Source organism: Xiphophorus hellerii, chromosome 24 (assembly GCF_003331165.1).
Source record: "Xiphophorus hellerii strain 12219 chromosome 24, Xiphophorus_hellerii-4.1, whole genome shotgun sequence".
Lineage (NCBI taxonomy): Eukaryota > Metazoa > Chordata > Actinopteri > Cyprinodontiformes > Poeciliidae > Xiphophorus > Xiphophorus hellerii.
Window position 1 is genome coordinate 1,959,725 of NC_045695.1, and position 27,317 is coordinate 1,987,041.

The 27,317-nt window shown below is 40.6% G+C and overlaps 1 protein-coding gene across 1 annotated transcript; it reads left to right on the forward strand.

The window, feature by feature from the left end:
• The first annotated feature begins 198 nt into the window (after window positions 1–198).
• On the forward strand, window positions 199–27,210 carry LOC116715844 (neuronal membrane glycoprotein M6-b-like). Its single transcript, XM_032556537.1, has 7 exons — window positions 199–404; window positions 20,268–20,454; window positions 20,855–21,014; window positions 21,361–21,529; window positions 23,151–23,224; window positions 23,319–23,384; window positions 24,781–27,210. The coding sequence occupies exons 1-7, from the start codon at window positions 335–337 to the stop codon at window positions 24,931–24,933; spliced, it is 879 nt and encodes a 292-aa protein (XP_032412428.1). The 5' UTR covers window positions 199–334; the 3' UTR covers window positions 24,934–27,210.
• The last annotated feature ends 107 nt before the right edge of the window (window positions 27,211–27,317 follow it).

Consider the following 27,317-nt stretch of genomic DNA (forward strand, 5'->3'; position numbering starts at 1 on the left):
TAAGTGGAAATAAAGCATAATCATCAAGGTGCATTTGGAGGCTAATCTGCAATCATCTTTTGGCTGGGGGAACTAATCTGTATGGGTGAAATAAATCCTGTCTGTCATCGCCTTTGCATTCTGAAGCTGGATTGTTAATATACATAGAGAAAGAGAGAGAGTGTGTATAAGAGAGAGAGAGAAAGAAAGAGAGAGAGAGTACTGAGCTGAAACAGGGAGGAGAGACAGAGAGGAGGAGTGTGTGAGGGAGAATCAAGTCACCAGGACGGGCTCCACTGTTAACGCCGTCAAGGTTTGAGCGCGAGCACCAGGAGGCCACATTCCGCGTGAAATAATGGATGGAACAAAACCGGCCATGGAGTCCAACGCCGAGGAGACCCAGGACGAGGGGCAGGAGAGCAAAGGTACGCGCTGTTATCTGCGCCTTTTCTCCCTCACCTCCGTTTTTTTTTTTGTTTTTTGTTTTCCTTTTGCGTCTGCGCCAGCCCTGAACGGTTTAACCTACTTGCGACGGCGACACAATAGCGCCGGGGTTTGTTATCATTTCGGGGCATTTAAGTGCCCGTTCTAGGGGGGTAGAAATAGCAGATAATCCTCTCGGTGTTTGCAGGTATTTGTCACGTTTGTTGCGCGATTCTGAGGCGGACCGAGGAGCGAGAGGTGGAGGGTGGGTTGATGGGTTGATGGGTTGGTGGGTTGGTGGGTTGGTGGTGGGCAGAGGAAGGTATTCAGAATGGTCGAGCGGGGGGGTTTACGGAGCGTGCGTTAATGTCAATTTGCTTTTGCGCTGCTGCACCATCATGAGCTTATTTTGTGCCTAATGAGCGGCTGATAAAGCAGAGGCTGCCGATGCGCGGCGATGCGCTCTGTGCGCGGCGGCATTGTTCTCCTCCAGGTGGATCCTCCCGCCTCCTGCAGCCGCTTCCATGATTATCGGCGGGGGGCTCTGGGGCTGATCTGTCAGCGGCGTGATTGATGCGCCACGCTGCAAAAGAAGGTGGTTTTTTTTTGTGGGTTTTTTTTTTTTTTTGCGCGACCGCAAGGATCAGTTGCAGTCGCTGGAAAAATAAAAGGAGCAGCGGCGCTCTTGGCGCAGAGTGTCGGCTGTGTCGATCATTTGCAAGCCCCCATAGACGTGCATGTTAATGAAGCCCCTGATCCGCACAGTTAATGTTTCATATTCATGAAAGCGGTCATTGCATGTCTGCACAAAAAGTCCAAATATGATCCTGTTGTTTGTTTTTTTTAAAATTGCATTAAAATTGAAAATCAGACCCAAACTGTTGCTCCTGTTACACGGTGCGGTGTGTAGGCGTGTCTTTGTGCGTTGGCGGATTCAAGGCCACGCAGAGTGGATGTGACTGATTTGTTTGGAAGCCTATTGTGGTTTTTATTGTTCAAAAACCCTTCGCTGTGGTTAAATTAAGCCTTAAAATGTATGAGTGTACATCCAGGGCCGGGTTTAAGAGGATGCAGGCCTGGGGGCTGAAATTTGTTTGGGTGAGCTAAAGTCATATTTCATGCTTGGAAATTGCTGGTCAGAGACAAAAAGCATGTTTTTATTTGTTCTTTCTAAAAACATAACCATAAAAACATTAATGCCTACAGAGAGAAAAAAAATGTTGCAGTAACCATACCAGGCCTGCAGGTGGTGATGTTGCACGGTCACCAAAATACCTCCAAAAAACAACCGATTGTATGGAACATGCTCTTAAAGTTTGTTTTTGTTACATTTGGTGTGTCCTGGTTGTGTTTTAATAAAATACGGAGTTAAATGATCATAAGAATGCTCACATCTAATTTCATTCTTTGCAAGAAAACATCCAATTTTCTATCCCATTTGTTGTGCTTCTAACCCCAATTTTAAAAGTTTGATTTCATAAAACAAAACAAATCATGACCCCTGATCAACTCAAAGATAACTCAGGGTTTTTACCTGGGATGTACTGACTGCAGTTTTCTGGCCGATCACCAGATGTTTAATAAGCCTGACCTGCTAATTCCAATTTTGACTGATGCTGAGTTTGTTGTCTGAAAAAAGTTGCTAAGTTGGCGAACTTAGCAACTTTTCAACAGAGCGATTTGTTCTCTCGACGGGCAGAACATCTCACAGAGGAACCGCGGAGCAGAAAGAGGAAGGAGATGGAGGAGGAGATAAAGATGGAGGAACTGGAGTCAATTATGTCTGAGGTATTATGGACTACCTGGACGATGAATCCCCAAGTAGTCACGGCCAGAAAGAGGAAGTAAATGGTCAACAGATTTTCACACCTCCGTGGACGTAGATAAGAACCGTTTCACAAGAAGTGTCAGCCGAAATCTGGGCTGATTCATCGGTGCCCCTCAGTTTCTATGGTCGATATTTCATTACAGAAGCCAATTAACCCAATTTCCTTCCATTATTCCCAGTTTAGTAAGGTTTTGTTCGAGCCCTGAACACAAATAAGTGAATTATTTTCATTTTCTACTCCACTTGATTACAGTTTTATTGTTTTAAATAAAACAAAACATCCCTTCCATCAATTTGTACCTTCATTTCTGTCACATGTTGGTGTATTTATCTTTTTAGAAAGTTATTTTCATATAATCAGTCTCGCAAATGCATTTCAACATTATTTTTTTTATTTGAATTTCTTGTGGTTTTTATCCCTATTTGGACCAGCTGACTGTAGAATTGGTCCGATTTTGACTCCTGATCAATCTATAATAACAAAGCACTTCTGCTGGTGGATATTATCCATCAGAGGCATCTACACTTCGTTTGTGTAGATTATGGTAGATTCAAAACTTCATGTGGCAAACGGCTCTAGAAACTACAAATTGGTCATCACCTCTACTGGAATTTTGTGGACTGGAGGATAAAACCTTCAGCTGACCAAAAGCAGATTTCTAACCGGAATGTCTTCTAAAGTTAAACATCAGAGGTGGAAAACTGGATGTTTCTCACCAATCCAACATGTCTGCTTAGTTAAGAAACAGATTAGAATCTCTAATTGTTAGCACTTCTGCTAGTTCTCTTCACCTCACTTGATGAACATTTTCCTTTAGTGTTTGAATACATCGAAGAGTATCCCTGTGGTCAGCAAGTGTATGCGATGAAACTGGTTTTCCAACATGGTGTGCCTGGTTGTGTCTTAGTTCCCACATGTCCGTTCTGACTTGTGAGATAAATGGAAAAATCGGTTGGCCAGGGCTGCATTTTTGAGAATAATCTAGATATGACAATGAAGATATGAGTCGCAGACCTGCAGCATTGCTTTAAAATATATCAAAGAACAATCATTTCTTTCAAAATACACTGTGTGACATATAAATGTTGAACAAACCAATATTATGATTATATTTGCACCATATTGCGCCGTGCTGCCATGTACTTTATACTTCTTGTTTTTTAAATAGATATTCTTTGACAAGTGTTCCAATCAAAAAAAAGTGTTGGAATCACTATTCAGGTGGCAACAACATGGTCAACAGGTGAAAAAAGTCCAACATATGTGGCTTCTAGCATAAAAAGTGACTGAATGTGCTACTGTTTTTAATTCTCTCCGATTATCCAGTTCACGTGGATGCACTGTGAAATGAGTTTTTAAAAATCAATATTTTACAAAGCAATTTTTAAACATTACCATTTTGTTTCTCTCACCAAAAAAAACTCAGTTTATATGAGGACAAGATGCGCAAATGCATCTTCATTTTAGTGAAAACTTCATTTTCGCTAAATATCCGTTGCCAGTGTGGCCAGAAGTTAAGATGACGACAAATAAATTATCTTAATATAATTTGTCTTCACCTCACTTGATGAACATTTTCCTTTAGTGTTTGGCACACTTGACATTCACACTTGTCAAGTGTGAATGTTATAAAAACTGATGTATGAATTTGATGTGTTATTGTTATTATTATTATTATTAACTGTCAGTCAGACTTTACTTAATGTTTAAATTCTAGGTAGTACTGATTTTGTGTAGAGCATATCTTTAATACTCTAAAGAAAATGCAGCTTTGAAACACACCAAGACACAATGTTAGCTGACATTATTGGCTGGTGCTTGAAAAGCAGCCAATCCAGGTTCGCCATACATTCTCCTTGGTGAGGATTGGCTAATAAACATCAGTAAGGAAGACTGTTGATATTAGTTTCTGCGGACAGTTTCTACTGTTCGTATCAATGCAGGTCAAGGTATATTTGGTGTTTGAACTGTAAAATGGGTAGAAATAAGAGTTTCTAGAAGAGTTCTCAAGCATTCATGGATTTCAGGTATTCGTTGAGGGCTGTGGTCGCTAACGTCTGCTGATATCAGTGGTCAATATTAAGATTTCCTGTGAAAATATGTGAGGTTCATGCTGCAGGGTTTGGCTCTTGGCCCAGTCATACTGCTGGGTCACAGTCTTGTCTGTGTTGTAAGGTGCACACAAGTTGGGTGTCCCTGAGCAGTGAGACTTTACATCATCCTCTCCTGAGGCAAAGCAGTGACACACCGACCACTGTCCAATAACAGCCTGTAATCATGCCACTTCATTTGACAGTGGAGGTGAGCCTGTTGAAAAGCCCCTGAAGATAGCTGAGCAGGAGGACAATGGTATTTATAGCTAGCTATTAGGCCTCTCAATTCCTTAATCTCAGTTTTTCCATGGAAGCAGGGAGTTTATTTCACCCGGTTTGGCTTCTGCTGTACCCCCAGGTGAGTTCATAATGCAAAAATGAGAAAAAGACCGTGAGATATTTTCGAAGGTTGCATGTTGTCGGTGTAGTCATTTGACTGCGACCAAGCTTGCAGCATTCGTTAAGAAGCTGGAGATTTGCAGCAGGAGCCAAGAAGGCGAGAGCTGTCACTTAAGGAGCTTGTGCTGGTGAGTGCCAGAGAGCAGCGTTTACTTCCAGATGCATAATGAAGAGCTGCTGTGTAGACATTCTGCATGGCCCACAGACGGAGTGGTGCGTCTCGATATTCATGAGAAATTAGGCCAGATTCATGCAAGTTTTCACGATATCAAAGAGGAAAACACAATATTTTGTGTCAAAGTGAATTGCGAAGCTCGATCCAGTCAATCTCATTTCAAAGGGAATAGATTCACATATAGAGAAAAGATGCATGAAACTAATCACTAGCTACAGAATGCCTAAGTAGCCCGTTAATAACTACACCAATATATTTAAAAGACTTATTAAATACAGAAAAAAGCAAGGACTGATTACTTATAAAGAAACTGAACTGAATGTTTTATTCATTGATTAAATATCTAATTTATTCAAAACATATCATTAGCTGTGTTGGTATTTAAGAAAATAAATTTGCTTAATGGAAAATTGCCAATCTAAAAAAACAAACTCACATTGTTTGATAAAGAGTTTGTTCACTAGGATGAGGTGGTTTTTCAGCAGTATTGAAATCAGTGTATTCCGCAAAACTGCAATGGAAACACTTTTTTTGCATCACAGTCACGTGACTAACAACCAGACGTTGCTGCTGGCAGAAACTACGAAGACGACAGGAAGTAGAAGGAGGATGATGGCGTGGCATGTTTTATGATGATTAACTGTGCTAACTAATTTACTCAAATGTGATTTTAATTGCGTTTCATATTTAATGGAAACAACGCAAAATTGCGAAATTGTTTTCTTTCCCCAACTTTAGCAGAATAGAAGTTTTGCGCACATCTAGTGTCTCTTTCTTACTCTGAAGAAAGTATACTGTATGTTGGTGTATTTATTTTTTTAGATAAATACACAAGATGAAACCTTTAAGTATTCATCTTAAAGGTAATGTTTGGAAAGGAAAAAGGAGAGTATAAAAGGATAAGGAACCTTTACATTCACTGGAAGACAACCGTAAAGAAACGGATGAAACAAGCCTTACTTTGATTAGGTTTTGTTTGTTCTGTCACCGTTCTATAAGCCGGTGAAGGAGTCTGGACATAGTCCTGCGTGTATCTTTTCCTTTCTAGACAGATGGAACACAACATCTGTTCAATTTGGCATCAATATCTGTTTACCTCTTTTGGATGACTTCCTCTCTTTGGAACACAGAATCGAACTACTAACAAGGCCAAAAAATAACCAAGTTTCCAACTTTTAACTTCTAAAAATGTACAGTAAACCAAATTCTTTATCAAACTAAATCTTAGAAGGTGGCCATGTTTGTGTTTTGATTCTTGACTCTGGTTCTGTGTCTTTACTTCACAGAAACTGCCCAGTGGCGTCACAAAGGAATGTTTGCCCACATCAAACTTAAAAACAACTATTTCTTAAACCCTATTGCTAACGTCAGAGTTCAGTTCCAACTAGAAACAAGAAATGGTACATCTGACAGTAGTTGCTGTCCAATCATTGTCTACAGTCATGAATCTAAAAAGGGACATAAAGAAATACCGTCAGCTTAACTGTCTAGAGATTCAAGTTGACCATAAATTAATAAACAAGCAGTCATTTTCAAAAAGCTTACGGAGTCCTAAACTAGCAAAAATAATCCACCCACTTGAAGAAAAGCAAGTCTCGAGAGGTGACTAAATAAATAGATAATCACCACGGCAGCAGGATCATAAATACTGTATGATCTCACAGTTTCATGCAGTTTTGGGGATAAAATATTATATCGAGTCAAACTAATGTCATGATGAAGGTCTTCTGGTGCAAAAAGTCACAATGACTATGCTAAAGTTAGCGTAGTAAATAGCTACAACGCAGCTATTTACCTTATAAATTGTCTCGGTTGAAACTCAATGGTTCTACAATGAAAACAGAATTTTAAAAAAACTGTTATAGATTAGTAAAAACTTTATGAATTATAGCCGGTACAGAGGAATGGTGTCAGTGGGCGTAGATTGATTGTTGTGCCTGTTTTAATGATGTAATGTGTAATCTGCCAACACACAGGGATACTGTGTGATAATGAGGGATCATCAGCTCTCATAATTACCTGCTTCAATTAGTCTGACACAATTTGATTGGACAACTCACACCGTCATGATTTTACTTTGCTTTAAACACGATTTCCTGAAACAGGGTGCTTAAATTTGCAGTAACTGAGCAGCCTGTTAGAGCCTGCTCTTGCATAACGCCGCCGTCCCTGATGATGCTCGGATCAGAACCGTAACACATTACATCACCGTCTGGAAGGGTGCACGTTTGGTTGCATTTTCTGTTTGGAGCAGCAGAATCTGCTACTGGAGTTATGCTTAAATCAGGGCTATTTGTTATCTTTAATAATGTCAGGGATATTCAGCGAGAGCTTTGAAGAGCTTTATTCCTGCAAGATGTTTTTAGTTGCAGTGTTGGCAGATGGAGAGGAGCTGGGCCTGGAAGCCTTTAAACGAAACATGTTTGGACGCATTTTCAGTTTGGACTGCAGATGTTTCTTGTATCCAGACTGTTTCTGCGGGTATTTTTAGGAAATTCAGGCTATTTTTGAAACCCACGAGCAAAACTATCGGCGTTCGTTTTTGTTTTTATGTCACATGTGGCGTACCGACTCGATGTTGGCTTCAGCTGTTTTCATTCTTCTAGCTCCATCTGCTCAGCAGAATAACAGTGGTTTCAGGTGACTTTTATTTATCTCGGTTTTTGCTGAATTTTACAAACGGTTTTGAAAAAGGATTTGTTGAGTTCGCAATGAGAATCTGACAATATAAAAATACGATGATACGGTATCAAACGGGACAGCTAGTTATTTCAACTGCTGTTAAAATAATTTAAATATAAATTATTTTAGGCAGTAGGCAGTGTTATAGTAACATTGCCTACAATATCAGAAGAAAACTACTGCATTAAATACCTTTTTTTTGCCAGCTGACTGTAGTAGTCTGGCATCTCATGATTCGTTTTTTTTCCCATAGAAATGGAAAACCAGTGGAAACCTAACAAAAGCATATTTTTAAGGGTTTTGTATCTAATTTGCAGTATAATATAAACATGGAGTGAATCCTCTGAAAAGGGACAGGATGCATGACATTTTTCAATGAAGTGAGTTTAACTTACACCAGAGAAATTAGCAAAAAGCCATTCTCAGAGGTTAGTTTTGTGAATCTGAGCGTAAACTCTGTCTGCCTTGGAGATAAAATAATCAGTATGAACACTAGAGAGTGGGCTAAAACCTTTCAAAGATTTCAGTGTGGAGGTTTGTCAGCTCTGAAATGAGTTTCTTATGACTAACATGTCAACATTATCAGAAAAGAAAAAAAAAAGGTCAGTGAGAGTCCAGCAGGGCGTCAGCTGAGGGCCAGAATCTAAAGGCCAGCCCCCGTTTGATGATCATAGAGAGGAGCCGCCCCTCTCTCGCTGGTGGCTGCTGACATTTGGGCTATGCCGGGTTTCCTTCCCCGGTTTTCCTGACCTTACTGTAGAAATGATTCACTTACACAACCTGAAATTTTGTTGACGATATTTGGAAAACCGAATTTCCCTCTGCAATTAGTGAAATCGCTGCAAACACGTTAGGCAATTTCCTCGCAAATGGAGCAAGGAAACATGCTGTTGTTGAGTTGAATTCTCTAACAATCTGGTTGTGATTTGATATTTTGATTAAGGCTAAAATAATTGGTCAGATTAATCGTGATAAATCGATAATTGAAATAATCGATTAATCGTCAACTGGAGTATGCAGACTCAAAAACAAGGCCATTCGCAGAAAGAGCAACATTCTTAGATGAGTAGACAAGTCAAAAATATATAAGAAAAGTATTCATTTTGCATTTTAGACAAAAAAAAATCTTTGTAAATATTTTCTACCTATATTTTTTTTCTCTCCCCTGCAGGGGGTCTTTTGTGGGCTCTAGTGTCCCTTATATGAAAATAGGCTGAAAATAGGCTGGGGAAGGAGAGGGGGGAAGACATGCGGCAAATGTCGCTGGGTCCGGGAATCGAACCAGCGATGGCCGCGTCGAGGACTCAAGGCCTCCAAATGCGGGTCGCGCTATCCCCTAAGGCACCACAGCACGCCCCTACCTATATTTTAATATTTAATATTTTCACTCCTCAAGTGACAGTTTTAGATCCAATTGGATCAAATTATGTAAAGAAACACATATTTTTAAGCACCTTCTGCTTTCTAATTATTACTTAGTTAATCAGCGCTACACTGTATTGGTGCCCAAGTCAAGCAGAAAACTTTTCACATGTTGATGTTAAAACCATTTCCTTTCCTGTATCCTTTGCTAGAAATAACCAAGCGTTCACTAAAGAATTGCTGTTATTATAGGCAATAAAATGTTTCTTTTTATTTAAAAAAGGAATTTAATTATTTGTTTGCATCTTTTAATGTATGTTTATTATTGCATATAAGAGTCTGAAATGAAAAATCTGCAGAATTAGCCAATTTTTTTTATCCGATGAAACGACTAATCGTCAGAATAAATGAAAGATTAGTTGCAGCCCTAATTTTTACCATCCCTCCTTTGTTTCTCGCATTGCTCCTACCCAGTCCGGCCATCATCACCCTCACCCGTCTCTCCGCTCTCCCCCACCCTCGCCCCGGAGGTGTGTGAGGCTGTGGAAGCATGTGAAAGCCGTCACACAGAGAGAGGCTCATGTGTTCCTCGTTTTGAAGCCATTTGCCCAGAGCATGCTGTCAGCCTCCATCTGGACACGCGTGTTTGTGTAGGTTTACTGTCGGTATGTGCGCTTGCATTTGTTTACGTGTCAGTGACCAGGAGTGGTTGAGGGGAATGTCTCTGGGAGTGCTTCGCTTGCAACGAAAAGGAAAAAAAAAACAAAAAAAAACATGGCTTATTTTTGCACAAATGTGTGGAGAACCGTGCTGTGCGCCGCTGTGTTTGTATTTAGCGCTTCCTGTTCTCTCGGCACCATCATTTTTCTTCTGTTCGCGTGAGCAGAGCAAAGGATTGTATCTGAACCGCCTTTGGATTCATCTCAGGTGTTATGATTGACTGCATTTATCTCAAATGCAGTGCAGAACAACTACTTTTAGCCGCTGTCTCTTACCTACTGCCCTTTCCATCAATCTGGGTCCCAATTACGTTTGGCAGAAGTAGCGAGGGTGAAACAATGCAGTGTTTTGTACTTGAGCCGAATAAAGTTGAATGTTCCTTGATGAAAGGTTTAAAATGAATAAAAAACATATGAAAGAATCTAAACTGCTTCTGTTCACATGGTTTTAATGTCAAACTCTTTATATTTTTAGAGTTCTTGTTCCGTTTTTAGTCTTTTTACTCTAAATACTGAATATAAATAAACATTTACGACAAATTCATGGCAATATTTCCACTGCTGTCAGGCTTTGCATGGAAAATATGAATGAATGAATGAATGAATGAATGAATGAATGAATGAATAGATGGAAACCGGTTTGGAGGGATGCATGGATGGACAGAGAAAGAGTCCTGATTTGGAAACAAGGACCTGATTGCTGCTAGGCAACAGTGCCTAGCAGCACTGCTAGTGCCTAGCAGCACTAGCAGCACTGCTAGGCACTGTGCTAGGCATATACTGTATATATGTATGCGCCACATATATATATATATATATATATATATATATATATATATATATAAACTAAAATATAAAACCTGTAATGGAAAATGAAGCTAGTCACAAGGAATGGTGTCCAACACTGAAACCAAAGGGTAAAAACAGACTTTTCACATCTGATCCAGACAGACTGGCAAACAGCTGCAGCCTTAAATCAAACCAATCTCGCCCATTCGTCCTGTAAACCAGTGGCCCCCAACCTTTTTATTACCGCGGACCCGGTCGAGACTTTGCCATTTTACTGCGGCTCGGGGGTGGGAGAGGGGGGGCGTCAGATAATGCTTCTGCATGTTGGCGTTCCAGCTAAAGCCTTTTTTTTTTTGCCCCGATTTTCCCTTTACGACAATCTTACAGCGTCCTGCAGTGTGTGCTGTGTAACGTGGTGGTGTGTTGAATATGTGCGATCTAAAATCGGGCATATTCAACATTGTCTTGGCCAGATTATCGCAGCCTGTGGGGTTTTCCCTGACTGGGAGCGAGAACGCAGCCTGTTGAATGTGACAGGTAGCCAATCAGAAAGCGTGGTGACGTAAGAACGGAGAGGAATCCTAAACAGTTGACATGGCAACTGAGTCCGGCGGACATCAGAGGTGATATGTGGAAATGTTTATTACTATATGTAAAGGTCATATTTATACATGTTTATTATATGTGGTTATGTTTATTCAGTTAAATTGTTAACTACGAAAAAACATAACACCTCCAAATCATAGTGCAGCAAATAGAGCGGCTGATCCGCCTCTTTTATCAAACGCCTTTTCTTTTTGTTTCGTCTTTTATCGCTTAAAATGAGCCACAAACTATCACTGCTGCTTCTACATCGTCATCCGTGTTTGATTATTATAAATTCACGTTTGGTATGTTGGGGTTTTACTAGATTTTCCTCTGGAATCGGTTCTGTGGTGTGTTGCTCCTGTCGTGTGTCTGAACACACGAACCGACCGAACCTGTTGGACTTTTATCGGCTCTGTGGTCTCAGAGGTTTGGAAAATCGGCCGACAATCCTTAAATCGTGCCGTGTGAACCAGACCTAAAACTCACAAGCTCTACTCCTCATCTGTCTCGACCACTGTCCTAACGCTCTCTGACTCTGGTCGCTATGGTAACGTCTACATATCCCTTCAAAATAAGATACAGATGCGTCACAAAAACGAACATTTTACTTTCGTGAAAATTTTAACTCACTATAACGATGAATGGAGCCCTGAGCTTGTTTCTCTGCAACCAAACGGTCCATCTGGGAGAGATGAGAGACAATGAGACCGGAAGTGTTGCTGATGCTCAGGGAGCCTGGTCTCTAGTGGAGAAGCAGTTTGAAGCTTCATTCCCTCATCAGCGAGCCACAGAGCGGGCTTGGAATGTAGGAATCACCTACCGGGATAAATCCATCCTCCTGTCTCTTCTCTGGGCCTTTTTCCCCTCGCAAAGAAACTTTCCAAAGAATCTGATCTGTTTCTTACTCATTTTGCTGCTTGTGGGCTCAATGTTGGCGCGCAAGATGTAACCGAGAGAATCCGGTTGAAGGATTTTCAAAATAAAAGATCATCCAAACTCAAATAATACATAAAACGGAAATATTTAATTATTTCTTCCACCACCCGGTACCAATTGGTCCACTGACCAGTACCGGTCAGCGGCCCGGGGGTTCAGTACCACTGCTGTAAACCAAACACATTTCAGGAGTTTGACATGCAACCACTGCGGTCAGACTACAGGAATCTAACACTTCTCGCTTGCCATAGGAATGGCATCTCTAACGTGTGCGGGATTACGTTGCAGTCAAGTCTGCCGTTGATGAATAGCAGCAAGTGGCAGGTTGGCCCAGCAGGTCTTGTTCCTGACTGATGCCAGCCTCATCTGGCCGTCTTCCATCACCTACTGATGCTCAATCTGCTGCTCTCACCCAGAGCCCATAAAATGCCTGATGCTGATTAACACTTGACATCACTGGCTGAAATGGACGTTGATGAGTCACTGTGCGGCATGTGGAGTTTGCTCTGAATATTACGGTGCTGTATTTCTTTGTTTTGCTTGCTTTTGTCCCATTTTACCGTCTTAGCCAAAGTAGAATATAAAAACAGAAAAACAGGTTTCAAGTGAGAAAATCTGAGACCATTCAGTGATGTGGAGACAACAAGACCTACTGACTGGACGCTGTAGTGCCTTGGTCATTGAGCGGGAGATGGATAAACAGATCAGGTCGCCTGGTCTGGAGTAATTTAGCCACTGCTCCAATCTATTGTGAAGATGAAAGAGCTGAACTAGAAAGCACAGCTGTTGATACACCCAACTGTGTACATTCTGGATTATGACTGAAAGAACGAGATTCTGGACACAAGCAACGCAAACAAAGTTTCTATATAGAATGGATAGACTCAGCCTTCAAGAGATCAATCATCTCAGGGTCAGCTGAGATGATTGGTCAGCTGCAAAACGGTTCGATCGGGTTGCTTCCTGGTAGCCCTGCTAAGAAAACGACTAGGAGTGTCGATGAAGGCCTTAAAATCCCCCAGAATAAGTTGGAGAGTGTCGCTGAGAAGAAGGTGATTGAGTTTCTATCTTAGATTTGGTACCTCCATGACCAAAAGTAGAGGACTATGAGTTAAAATAGCCCAAACACCAAGTCCATTTGTGTACAAACTGGTCTAAACTCCATTAGACGACTTATGTCTCCTTGAATGTCACTTTGTTTACAAGTATGTACTTAAATCAATGTGGAGACGTTGCAGGACTATGCATTGGAAATATACATATTGCCAATACACAACAGAAATCACAATCTCCTGTAAACAAACCAGAAGCATTTTCTAAATTTTTTATTTCTAGATTTCTGAGCACTGCTGTGTTTCTGTAGTCATAAGGAAGCCTCCGCAGGGAGCGGCTTTGTGCTACCAAACAACAGACTTTGTGCACACACTCACATCATGGTTTAGGCCACACACTTAACACACACACACACATATAAAGTGCTCATCTGCAGCTGGAAACCAAATCTCTATAATCTCATTGGCAGAAGTGGGAGGAGGGGTGAAAGAAAGAGATGACTTCTTTGACTTCTTGGAGAAAAAGTGACATTAGCCAAGTTGGTTGTGTAACCACTAAGGCACAGCCTTTGTAGCCAGAGGGGCCATTTTACATTTTGGTGGGACTAACAGTGTTGCCTCTGCTCTTTGCTTTGTACTTGGGATTGTATTGCAGGGTTTTATAAGCAAATAGTTTTCAAGGCAGGTGCTTCTTTCCTAATATTTCTGATATTTTATCTAGTTTTTGGCCACTGATAATGAGTTGTTTTTAACCATTTTAGTGTCATACATAGTTTTCAGTTCAATTAATTGACTCATTTAACTGAAAAAAGGGACTCTGCAATCTAGGCAGGATAGTAATTGCTTGATTTAGTGGCTTTTCCAGTCTATTAAAAACACACTAATGTGTGCTAATTTGGATGTAAAGCAGCATTAGCAAGAAATATTTCTCTAATCTGCGGCATAAGTGTATTGATCCTCACGCAGAGATCCGCGAAGGGGGTTTAAAGGCACATTCCGGCCATCAATCTCAGTTATGCCTGGCCACATGCTGACCTTGTGACCTGCATAACGCTGCATAAACAGCAGCGGGTTTCTCCCAAATAGCAGATTAGGGTCAGTTTTGTGTTGCCACAAAATAGAACAAAAAAAAAAAAAAGAAAGCAAAACAACAATATTTTGGGAACAGTGATGGCTATATCCTCTTAAGCCTCAGCCACCATTACTGAAAACATTCTCAACATTGTGTTTTTAAAACCGCATTGAGAGGTTTGTGACATCTTCATAGTTATTTTCTTTTAAGTAGTTACAGAATTTATGTGGAAAGTCTGTAATCCTGTTTATTTTCTTCATATCTATGGCTTAAAATATGAAATATAGGACTCCATCTGCATTAAAAGAAGCTAATTATCGACTGAACCTTTTGGTTAAAGAGAAATTCTGAAAAATAAACAAATGGGACATTTGTGGCTGATTACCGATTTTCTTTCTGGTCTTCCTGTCATTAGTTCTCATTAGTTATTTATATTGGCAGCAGAGATGACGTCACACTGTGTGAGAGAAAACAATCGCCACATAAGAAACATTTATAGTATTTTATAATATCATCTGAAGTGCCTCTCAGAGTTGTTCACAACTCTGTTCAGATGTAAACATTTTGAACATTTTTTTTATTTCTGGTATACTTGTCTTACTTTTTCTGCTCCTTTCTATGTGATGGTCATTAAGTCTGAGATGGACATTTATTCCTAAACTGAAGTGAAATCTCCGGAGCTCGTGTCAATGATTTTTGTTGTTGTGTCTGCGGTCGGCCTCCATGAAGCAGATGGGACCTTGTTTTCATCTTGATGTGACGCAGCCATTTATCCCACACCTTTTGTTCTCCGTTTCCCACTCCGAGGTCCTCCCCTTCCCTCGCAGGGATCTACCCATGATGCACTCTGAGGTTATTGCCCGATAATGAATACAGCGTTTCTGAGATCTGAATGGAGCCGCAGGCGGAGGGGGATGTGGGGGCACCAGATCGGTCACTGAAATATTCAGAAAGCTTTATTAAGGCTGTTATTTCTGGCAGATGTACTGCGCGCACTAACAGTTGGACATAATCACGCTGCGAATCTGGATTGAAGGAAGATATTTAAACGGGATTCCTCTGCCGTCCCTAAACCTTGGAGATTTGTTTTCAGCATTTTCTAGGTCTAGAAAAATGTTTGCACATTTTGTTCTTCTTTCTTTACTCCCTGTCCCTCATGTACGTAATTTTTTCCCCATTCATTATCCCTCCTTCCTACATGAATTTAAGTTGAATTTCAGTGTTTTACATTTTAAAATAAAAGCAAAGAACTGCAATGTTAACTGGAACGATGTAGTAGGAAGAGTCATGACAGTGGAAATAATCGTCTCATCGTTTGAGTTTATCCTGTATTTAGGATTTGCAGGCATTACAACAATAAAATCCATGTAGCCAGAAAAAAAAACAGCACATTATTCAGCCAATATTATCCAGAACTAACAGACACCGCGCCTTAATAACACTATTTACCCTGTTTTTCTTTTTTTTCCTGTGCATCTACTGACTTGGAAGCCATTTTTTTTTCTAACAAATGCTCCAAATTCAATTCCTGTGACAATGAAGTTTGTAAGACGACATGCATTTGAGGGATTATTTCATACCGTGGGTGTCGGGTGATTGACAGAATGCGAAGCGTAATCACAAAAGATGTCAGCAATTGGTGACAGGTTCTGTTTGCGAGCGCATCTCTGGCCTGCGAGGCATTATTTATTCAGTCACAGCGCCTGAGTACGCTCACCAGTCTAATAGGAAGGCACAGATTTAAATATAAAGGCAGAAAATGGGAACGTGGGGAAAAAACAAGGATGAATATGAAGAATCAGGAAAGAGAGCTGTCTATTATTTAGAAAAGGAAGCAGGAATGAAAGCTTTTATGATCTATTTACAATGTGTTCAATGAATTTATTATCATAAATGATTAGTTAGTTGGATAGAAAGAGGACCCACATTCAGGCTCAGAAATCTGAAAGCAGGCTGAATCTTGTGACAGTTTTTTGTAATTATGAACCAAATGAAATTAAAAAACAAGGATCTGACAACAACAAAACAGTGGTTCCAAATACTTGACCCAAGAACGAGTCAAGTACATGATCAGAAAGAAACTATAAAAACATAGTATGTGCAAACATATTGCTAAAAATATTTACTGTAAACATTCATTCAGCTGAAAATATATAAAAAAGAAGCAACTAAGAATTTATAATGGAAAGGAGGTGATCATTTACAAGTCTAAGACAGTTCAGCACATTCCCTTTTTCTTTTTTGTAACATTATAACAGATAATATAAATATTAATAGCTAGTGCTAGAAATCTATTTATTGCAATAAAGCAACACGTCAGTTTATGCTCCATAAATGTGGACAAAAACAATTTGCATTTTTAATACTTTTCTAGCAGGTAGCTTAGCCACTTTAGGCTAACATGAGGACTAGAAATGTAAAAAAATAATAATCCTTTGGCAAGTTAATTCTTTTTTTATTCAACACAGCCAATATGGTATTAAAATTAAAACTAAAGGTGTAAAATGTAACTAGGATACCTAAAGGATTGAGTCTGAGACATAAGCTGACATTTTTAAGTTTGATGTTTTTCTCCATTCACATAATTTCGATTTGAATCAGATCAGAAAACATGAATAGACGAACCGACCACCACTCCGCAGCTTTAGTTTCAGCTTCAGCCGCCGCTTCACGCCAATCTTTGGGTTTTGCTCGCGTGTGAAGGCGGAGTGAAGCGGCTGCGAGGGACTGAAGTGGGTCGTGGGTAACACGTTGCTATGGCAACTGGCGTTCGCCGGCCCCAGGGCCAAGAAAACGCTTTCCCCATCCTTCTCTCGCTCTGCCTTTTTCCCCTCTCACCTCCTTCTCCTCACTTGTTCTAGTCGTTCTACACGTTCCCTCTTCTTTCATGGTTTTCTTTCTCATTTTATCGCCCTTTTGTTTCGGAGCTGTCTATGAAAAGGCAATAAAAGCAAGCACCCTTTCGCTTAGCTGTCAGCCACAAATTGAGGTCGGCATTTAAGCGGGAAAACTGTCCCAATATAGTCCAGTATAGTATCCTGAACTTTGCTTATCGTCTGTCAAATTCTGGGCCGCCCTGCCTCCTAACGTGAACAGAAAGGTGAAATCTTTCGGTGGGGACCCGCCGAAAGTTATTTGAAATGATCTACGACGCCATAACGTAACAGGAGCGTAACATAGTGTCTTGGTGATTAACTCCAGCTGGCTTAATAGAGCATGACGGCGACAAGCGGCCATATTTCAAAGAAAAGGAGACAGTAGAGCGAAGACAGAGGCAGCGAGGTATAAAACGAGGCAGATAGGCCAGCCTCGGTGTGTCACCTAAATTCTGCTCTAATGAATAGCCCATTGATTTCCATTAGGGCCGGCCAGAGCTGACCACTCCGGCCGGCCTGCTTCCCATTAGCGCACTTTTAAACCGAGGCTGGCAGTCGCAGCCGGGGGGAGTGGAAGGACCGGATAGAGGGGAGAGTCGGGTCCGTCGTTCAAGAGGAACCTGTGAATTCATCCGTGAAGCAGCGTGGAACCAGGGGAGAGAAGACGGAGCTAAAAGCAGAAACACTAAAGCCCTTAAATAGCTCCCACGAAGGCGTGGGATTTGTCCCAAAAAGGCTCCCATCCTGTCAGATTACTCGCATCCACGACGGAAGATAAAGGTGGAAATTCTTCATTTGAATTCGAAAGGAAGGATTTCCTTTTGTTTCCGTCTTGTTTCGAAAATAAAACGCTCAAATTTGCCTCGCTGAGGGTGATGTTTCAGAGCGTTGCTGTGCTGACCGGTGAGCCAGAGAGGCTGCGGCTCATCCGGGAGGCCTCGGCCCGCTTCTCGGTCCAGACGTTCAGCTTCATCAGCTGGACTCCTCCACCAGCGCGCTTCCTTCATTAACATTAATAGGATTTGGGTCCGTTACGTAACGGGCCTCCGTTGGGTTACGTAAGGCAGGAGGAAGATGATGCTCCTTCAGATTTAAGGATGAGCTTTTATTATGACTCAAACTTCTTGAATCAACTTTGACAAGACTTCTTATCTGGATGTGGAAAAAAATGATCAAAACTGTTTGATGTAAACTATGCTTACACTGTGGAAGCCGGAACAACTTTTGGTTTAAAAATAAAATAAATAGCAAATGACCAAAAGTTCAATATTTAGTTCATCACAAAGGATGTTTGAGCTGATCTGCATGAAATCAGCTCAGATTAATAAACACACAGCAGCAATAAATGTAATAATTGCTAGAATTGTTAAATTTGCAGAGCGATTTGAAAGTAACAGTTAATACTTTATAAAAAAAATAATAAAAAACATACTGATGTTTTTGCAGCTGACATTTTTTTTATTTAAAAAGGCCATAAAACAGACAGAAATGTGGGTATTTTGGGCATAACTCTTGGTTAATGTGCATTAACAGGAATGAGTTATGCTTTTGACCTCCAGTGTTACTTTACAGAGAGAAAAGCAGTCAAACATCCTAAAAACTTACATTTACTCAATGTTTAATTTGTATTATGTTGATAAAAAATACATTAAATTGGAAAAAAAAAATCTATATTACAATATAACTATGCATTAGTTTACCAGTAGTAGGAGTATTTATTGCTTTTCTGTCTTAAAGTCAAAAAGCTGTTCTTGAAGTCATTGTCTGTCATATGAAGACGACACTGTTGATATGTTTTCCTGTCTTTCCCATTTTGAAAATAAGCAAAGAGAAAGGGACTAGTGTGATGTACTATTTTCCCCCTGGAGGAACAGGAAGTCTTAGATCAGTAAAAAAAATGTTTTTAACTTGTAGACTCTTCAATATTTGTATTACCAGTAATATTAGAGAGATTTTATTCCCTATTTAATATATTTATTCAAATTACCGTCTTTAGCAGGGGTGATAACTGTAGAGTAAATAAACCTCCATTTAGTTTGTATAGTGTTATAGATTGCTATTGCTCCCCTTGGGGATGCTTAAATCAATTGGCTCTTTTAAACCCATCAACAGCAACTGCCTGCAGGCCGTAAACTCTACCACGCCTCAACATTTAAATCCAGAGTTTCTCTGAGGATTTCTCTTGCGTTTGATGCTAACCTTGAAGTTGTATTTTTCCATACTTCTGCCATCAGGTGTCACAGTGTATAGATGAAGGTCCATGCTGATAAAAGCCGTCAGCAGGTCCGGGCTCCCCGGTCGTGTGGATATTTGAGTGGATCTAATGTTTTCTTAGAGGCGAGGCGAGCTGTCGCGTAGAGTAGAAATCACGAAGGGCCACGACTGCAACCGAGTGCGTTGTTCACTGGCGATTGGGGCAGCGCGTCAGAACAGATAATGGTGTGCGCAGAGAGCCACACAGAGGACGCCAAGTCGGCACCAAAACCTGTGCCGACTTGTGAGCATCAGCTAGCTGGCAACTGGAGCAGGCTGTCATGGAAACAGCAACGTAGCCACACAAGACGGTTCGTTTTGTCTTTTTTACTCCCAGAGTAACTTCCTGCTTTGCCACAAGAGTTATTTTTATCTCCTGAGTTGCATGTTATATAACATGCAGCTCTTGTATTTGGTGCCTTTTGTTCCCGATTGTTTTGGGGGGGTGGGGGGGTAGGGAGGATTCTGGAGCAGGGTGGATCTGCAGCACCTGTAGACCTCACACAGGAAGCTGAAAACAAATGTACTTATTCAGCATCGGAAAACAGGGATTTTTAATTTTTCATCAACCTTTGGGAAGTTCTACTGGCAAATTCACACATTTACTTCCATCTAAAAAAAAAAAAAGAACATCATGCATTTGATCACTCTAGCTCAGATTATGAGGCATTCTTAAACAGAAAAGAAAAAAAATGTTACACAGAGGGCTTTTGTAGGTGGTGCAAAATTCAGCACTCCAACTCGCTGTGAAAGATGCTCAACATGCCTGATGCAGAGGATAAATAAGACCATTGAGCTTTGCAGCGAGTGTCGTCAGCAGAGTCACTATGGGATGTCAGCCTGCTTTCTTTGTTCTTTCTTATAAAAACATAACTGAAGCAGAGCTTCTTCTTCTGTTCCCCCCCATCTGCCTTCTTTCATATCTGACCTAAATTCTTTGTTCTCAGATCCTCTTTAATGCTTTCTTAGCTGTGAGCTTTCTCGTGGCTAAATGCAACAGGAAAAGTGGAAACAGCCTGGCTCTTCGTCTCCCTCTGCAGGATGCTTCGAGTGCTGCATCAAGTGTCTGGGCGGGGTGCCCTACGCCTCGCTGGTGGCCACCATCCTCTGCTTCTCAGGCGTGGCCCTGTTCTGCGGCTGCGGCCACGTGGCGCTGACCGGCACCCTGACCATGCTGGAGAACCACTTCTCCAGGATCACCAGTGACCACGCCACCCTCGCTGCTGTGTGAGTCCTATACATCCTCTTCCCTCAACTTTGGGTTTTTCCTTCCTTTAAAACCAAGAATCCAATCCATAATCCTGTAGTAGAATTTTTTTTTTTCATTTTCCTTACATGGAGATCATCCCTATTTCCTGCATATTTGATATTTGTCATAAATATTCTGAGTACATCCATCTGATCCACTGACAATTTCCTGTTAAAGGGCCTTTATTGTCTGATTTACACAAGTCCATCATCCTTATGATATTCACTTCCTGTTTAGACATTCTGCTTTGAAAAATGATGTTTCATGTACCCTAACATCCAGACCTACAGTACATAACCACTAATAATATCAATCAGCAAAGCCTTAAAATGTGCTAAGCAGAAATAAACTTGACAATCATTTGTTTGCCGCGTCCAGGATCCAGATCTTTCAGTACATCATCTACGGCATTGCCTCCTTCTTCTTCGTCTACGCCATTCTCCTGCTGGGTGAGGGCTTCTACACCACCAGCGCCATCAAGAAGGAGCTGCAGAGCGACTTTAAGACGACCATCTGTGGACGCTGCATCACTGCCTTCGTATGTTAAAGCCAATAAATGAGACGTAGCTACTTCCATTTTGTTCTTTAGAATACAAAGTCACTATGGTGGCATAAAGATGCGGAGATGTTTTTAATCATGTACTCTTAAGCTAGATTCTTGATTCACGCTTCAGCCTTCAGGGTTTCTTTGGCACAGTTTGTCCTTCCTTGTCTGATTAAGTTAATTACTGCAGATGTCCAGTTACATTAGCATGGAAGCAAAATGTGATGCATGAGTGGGTGGATGGTGAGGACTTTAAGTAAATATCATGAGCCTAATTCTTCAGTGCATCACAACGTAATAATAATATCTCATCTTCTGCCTCCTCCTTTCCTCGGTTCAGTTCATGTTCCTGACGTACATCTTCGCTCTGGTGTTTATCGCCATCTTCTGCTTCACGGCGATCCCGGTTTTCCTCTTCTTTAACATGTGGAACACCTGCGCCGCCATGAGATCTCCAGACTCCAACATCACGTATCCTGACTCCATCTGTGTGGATGTCAGGCAGTACGGTCAGTCGCTGATGCTTTCATTCACACTCTGGTTCTCTGGGAAGGTCGGTTGGTGTGGGTGGTCACCCCGGGGTGGCGCTCGGAGGTGGGGAGAGCTGCGAATTCAAGAGTCTTTTTATGCCTCGATTGCATCCTGACAGAGTTTTTTGTTGCTTATTTGCAAGTCTTTATCAAGATTTCGAAGGTAAAGACTGACTTTCAGGATAAAATAATGGGGTTAAGACACTCTAAATGCTCCAGCTGGGGTTTGCCCTTTTGATCCAATTAAAGATGACAGATTTTCATTACAGTTACGTAGTATCAGGTGGGCTGGAGCCGAACCCAAGGGGCAGCAGGGTTATGAAAGCACGTTTTTGAAATAAAAACAAAGGCGCAATGCTTCTATTTAAGAGTGAATATCCTGCCTTTGTAGCTTTAACCTCCAAAACCTCAGCTCTCAGAACCTTGCTAAGTTGAATACGTATTCAACTAACACAAAAACAATATCGTCAACCCACCATCTGAGAATGGAACAGCTGCAAATATGGCTGCCCTCCGACAATAACAAGGAGAGAAATAATCAGAGAAGTAGTTAGGAAGTTTTTTAATATTTCTGGAGGAGCCGCTGTAGAAAGAAAGCATTGTTTGCACCATGTAAAGGGCACTGCAAACATGTGCAAACCTTTTAGCCAACTTGCAAAACACAATATGTGGAGGAAGGCTAACACTGCGCATTCCCTTGATGACACCTTCTCCAAAGCAAAACATGCTAGTGCTAGCCTCAAACACCCTGTTTTGGTGCTAAAAAAAACACTTGAGACAAATGCTCTCCATCCAATTTGACTGAGCTTAAATTATTTTACAACGAACGATGAGTCAAAAGATGCAATACAAAATCCGGCGGTTAAAGTGTTGAAAATCGTCATAGCAAAAAAGTGCCATTTTGTTTTGATCCATTAAATAGCATCTGTGAAAAAGTTCAGGGGAAGGAACACTCTCCAGCAGCACGGGATGTTATATGCATCTCCTTTCTGAATATTGCATTTGCAGCTTCAGAGAGCGAATGCAAAACATGCACGGCTGCGTTTCTTCAAAGATGAAGAGCGACTCCTCTTGATCAAGGAGCTCAGAGAGAAGCATCTGATGTCAAAGCCTCTGATTCTCAAACCAGCAGGCTGGTAAAAAATAATTGAAAAGAAAAAAAATGCAGTTTAAGTACAGAGAATCCAATTTTGTAGTTCTACGGTTCACTGTTTGATGGAACAATGTACAGTATTTGACCCACATCTGAAAGACAGCTGGCCGGACTATAAAGTAGGATAAGGATATGCTTCAGAATATTAACCCCAATTAGTGGGAGTCTCCAAATTATTGTCAGCTGATGCTAAAACTGAGGAGCGATTATAGTTCTTTGTGACTGAAACAAGAAAGAGGCCAAATTACGTTGATAAATGTATTTTCAGCCTATATGACGAAATGAGGTGGAAATTCATTCAGAATAATGACCCATATTTTCCCAGCAGCAGCAGCAGCCCCGTTTCCTTTAATCTTTCTCTGAGCCTCATTCAATATACTTTCAATCAGGGGAAAAAAAAAAAAGCTTCTTGTCGTTTGGTAACGTTTCGTCTCTTTGATCCTGCAGGCGTTATTCCCTTGAACGCAACACCCGGGAAGGCTTGTGGAACCACACTGACAGATATTTGCAGCACCAGCGAGGTGAGTGGGTGTTTTTTTTTTTTTTAATTTTCCACTTTTTTTTCAGTTTATTCTTGTATAACTTGCCTAAAATCCGTTTTTTCCCCCCTCTCAGTTCTACCTGTCCTACCACCTCTACATCGTGGCGTTGGCCGGCGCCGGAGCCACCGTCATCGCTCTGGTGAGCTGCTCTGATAACCCACCGCTCAAAATATGCACGTTGCTATGGTGTGCTTATCTGTTGCCACGGCAACCGCACCTCTCACGTAAATGTGTTGTACTATCAGCTGAAATCCTGCCCCGCGGCCTGCTATGCGAGCGTGTTTGGGTGTGTGTGTGTGTGTGTGTGTGAGCGTCTGTGTTTTACTCCACTGTGGAGGCGGACTTTTGTGTTTTGCATCCAGGGAAATGGAGATGCCAAAAAAATTAAATCATGAAACATCTCAACACACATTTCGCTGGGTCACCTACATGCCTTTTGCTTTTTGATCTTTTAAAGGAACAGTGTCATGAAAATGGACTGGCAGCATTGACATATTTCTTCAGCCATATATGGAAATGGTTCTCACTGTGACTGCTTAGAAATTGTTTTGTTCAGATTAGGACATTTAAGTCAGAGCTATACCTTTTCTCTCTTTTTTTGATCATTTGGCCAACTTCCTGTTTATAAAATCAAGAGTTTTCTTGATTTTATAGGTGCAGTAATAAACTTTGGATGGGATGTATGGAAGTCATGGGATTAAACTAAGAAAGGTGGTTAATCTTATTTAGCTCTTAATTTAAGGAGGAGGGTAATTACATTTTCACAGCTATTCAGGTTGTTTTGGATAGCTTTTTTTAGCCTAATAAATGTATTTACTGTAGTTACTAATGACACTTAACATAATTAGGGAGAACAAGTAGATATTTCTATTTGTTCTCTGACGTTAAGTCCAGAACGTTCTTGTTCATTTGGCTCAGACACCAAGAAAGATCTGCCTTAGCTTTTCAGCTAGCTCTTATTTATGGCATGGTATTAATGTACAAAGTTCCTGTCAAACAAACCAATTCTTTTTAGTGTAGGAGGAAAATCCACGGATATCGGCAGGCATTTTATGATGACAGAAAACACAACAAGCAATCACAATGAAAAAATAAAGACGTTTTTCTTACCTGAAAAACATCAGGTCAGCGCTTGAATTGGCAATATTTCTTGAACTCTCCACACAGATTCATCAGGATATTTTTGTAGAGTCTTCACTCCTTGCTTTCAGTGAGGACATTGCCTAAAACACAGTGTAGTTACATCAGTGGGCTACTTATAATCAGACTCTTTGAGGGTTTTTTTTTTTTTGAGAATTTATTGAGAGAGGTTTGAAACTGTTTTAGAAAGGTGGTGATAAGAGAAAGTAAAAGTTTAAAACAAAATTACAACAAAATTTTGTTTTTTTTCCTTTAGTTAAATGTGTAAAAATATTCAGACACCTTGAACTTTCCCACATTTCCTACAAACAATATATTTTTTTAAACACACTGCAGTCATTTTAATAGAGACCAAAATGTACTTTTGAGTTCTGAAATGTCCCCTCTGCTCTCAGATCCACTACCTGATGATTTTAGCGGCTAACTGGGCGTACCTGAAGACCGCCGCCTCCACGCATGACTACCAAGACATCAAGACGAAGGACGACCAGGACCTGGAGGCCGAGGCGCGCTCCAAAGACGGCCAGAACTCCTCCTCCTACTCATAAGGACAAAGCGTCCTCTCTTGCCATTGCTCATCTTCTCCCCCGAATGTTAAACCCATCCCTCAACACCTAGCGCCCACCCCCAAACTTTCCCCTCTCCCCCCGACAAAACAAAACCACCTCGGTCATGTTCGGCAGCCCAGTCTCCTGATTCTCCATCCTCTTCCGTTTACCCAGAAGCGCTTTCCGCTCCGAGGCGCCAGCGCGCTCTCACTACTGGTAGGGGAAGAGGCTGGAGGGTCGGGAGGAGAGCAGCCAGGCCCCAGACGGAGGCGGCTGCTTCAGAGCGGTGAAGGCTCGCCCCGTCGGGTGTCGAGCTCAGGTACGGTACATTGGTTTTCGAAGCGCCTCCTCCTCCTCCTCTTCCTCCCTCCCTGTGCTTTTTGGGCGGCGGCTCGTGAACGTGGCCCGGCTGTGATGGCCTCGCGCCCTGAGCAAGCACAGCCTCTCGATACATAGCTCCTAACAACAACAACAAAAAAGAAGAAAAAAAAACAGAATAAAAATCGAAAAACAATGTACACTGTGTGTTTCAGCCACTGGGAAACGCCACAGCAACCAAGTTCCTCTGTTTTTTGGTGTTTTATATGCATATATATATATGAATATGAATATATTGTGCGAATGTGTGTGAATGTTGTTCTTTTTTTTTTAAATACTCTGAAAAGTATGCCAGGTACAGTTATGATTTTTATGAGTTTGGGCTCATAAATTCTTTTCTTTTTAGTTTTTCTTTCCCCACCACTTTGACTTTTTTTTTTGCTATTGCTCCGAACATTGTTGCACTATTTAAAAACAAATTAAAATGGGGGAGAATAAAATCCCTTGAGCAAAACAAACCCTTTCTTTCCCCCCTCCAGGAATAAATACATAAAAGAATGAAAAACCATGTAGTATCTCAAGGATTTCTGTGCATTTGAATAAGTATATTTAAGCGCTACTTTTCTTATAAGATCCGTTAACAGTTTATCTGCTTCCATGTCCTGGATTAAGTTTTCTTGCTGAGAGGTCATAAATATGGAACCAGTCCTCTCATCTGGCCGTGAAAGAATGCAAGGAAGCTCGCCAAATGTTTCTTTTTAAGACCATTTGAGGTTTTTTCTTTTTGTTTTTTTTTTTGTTACATTCATCACCAGCTGAAATAAAAGTCAAAGACGGCGCCCTCCACAATTACTGGCACCAGTGGCTAAAATGTCTACATTTTTTCTTTTTTTTATTATGTAGTATGATGGCAGCATCATGCCATGGGGATGACGTTTTTTATTTAGTTATTACTTTGGCTGTACATTTGGGTAAATTTAGGTGATTTCAGGACTAATTTAGCTAAAGCAAATAGGAGTCTTTGTCAAATCACATTTATATATCGGTGTCCAAACTGTGGGTCGTGGACCATTTTAGACACTTTGTGTGATTTTTTTGCTGTCCGCCAACATAGAGGCAGACGGACACTTGGTTTTTGGCACTGAATTATTAAACATTAAATGAAAAATGTTAGACATAGCAAAAAGAAATATAGAATTTGTTTTTTTGCTAATCGAAATTTGATTGCATTTTTAAGGCAAGCGTGCAAACCCATTTTTATGTTTTTGTTTTTCCCTTTTCTAGACTATTTTGTTCATGTTATGAAAATACTGGATGTTCAGTTTATTGTTCAGAAGGCAAAATTAATTTCAAAACTTGTTTTTGTTTTAAGTTAGTTTTTGATGTTTTGGAAAAATGTCAGACACTTTAAAGCAAATTTAATTAAAATTTTTTTTTCATTTATTTTATTAGAAACATTAGAGATAATTGTCGGGTCAATGATTTTGCAATTTTATTTTTATTTTCTACATCTACGCAGTGAATGGTGCTCAAATGGCCTTTTTCTAATTTCCTATGACAAAAAAGTTTTATTTTTTATTTCTTTACAACTTTAACAAGACTGTCTCTAAGTGTGGAGGGCGCTGCACATCTAGGTCTTAAAAAAAAAAAAAAAAAGACACACACCTCAGGTATCAAACCAAAATCCGACCTGTTTTATTTCCAAACATTCGCCATTTAAACTCTGACCTGATTACTGATCTTATCCTGTGTGAACTCCACCCACCGGTTCCTCCTTTCGGGAACTAAATTCACCTGTAAATAGCAGAATCACCCCCACCCTCCAAAAAAGAACAAAAAAAAAAACTAAACAAAAAGGAAAAAAAATCGACCCACACCTCTTCCCATCCCCCAAAACGGGGAAAACACAATCCATGTTTTATTTCTGACTTGCTCTTTTTTTTATATATATTTTTTTTTTACAAATATATGTAAACGTACCCTTTGAGAAATGTGTTTAGCACTCGAATACTAGTTCTGCATTTGATATACTAATTGTAATGTAACATCTTCAATGATATGTTGTG

What these genes read in the sequence shown, in the direction of transcription:
- LOC116715844 (XM_032556537.1), top strand. Translation starts at nt 335, where the DNA reads ATGGATGGAACAAAACCGGCCATGGAGTCCAACGCCGAGGAGACCCAG. An exon ending in GACGCTGCATCACTGCCTTC is followed by an intron (nt 21,015 to 21,360) that starts GTATGTTAAAGC and finishes TCCTCGGTTCAG; the next exon opens with TTCATGTTCCTGACGTACAT. An exon ending in TGTGGATGTCAGGCAGTACG is followed by an intron (nt 21,530 to 23,150) that starts GTCAGTCGCTGA and finishes TTGATCCTGCAG; the next exon opens with GCGTTATTCCCTTGAACGCA.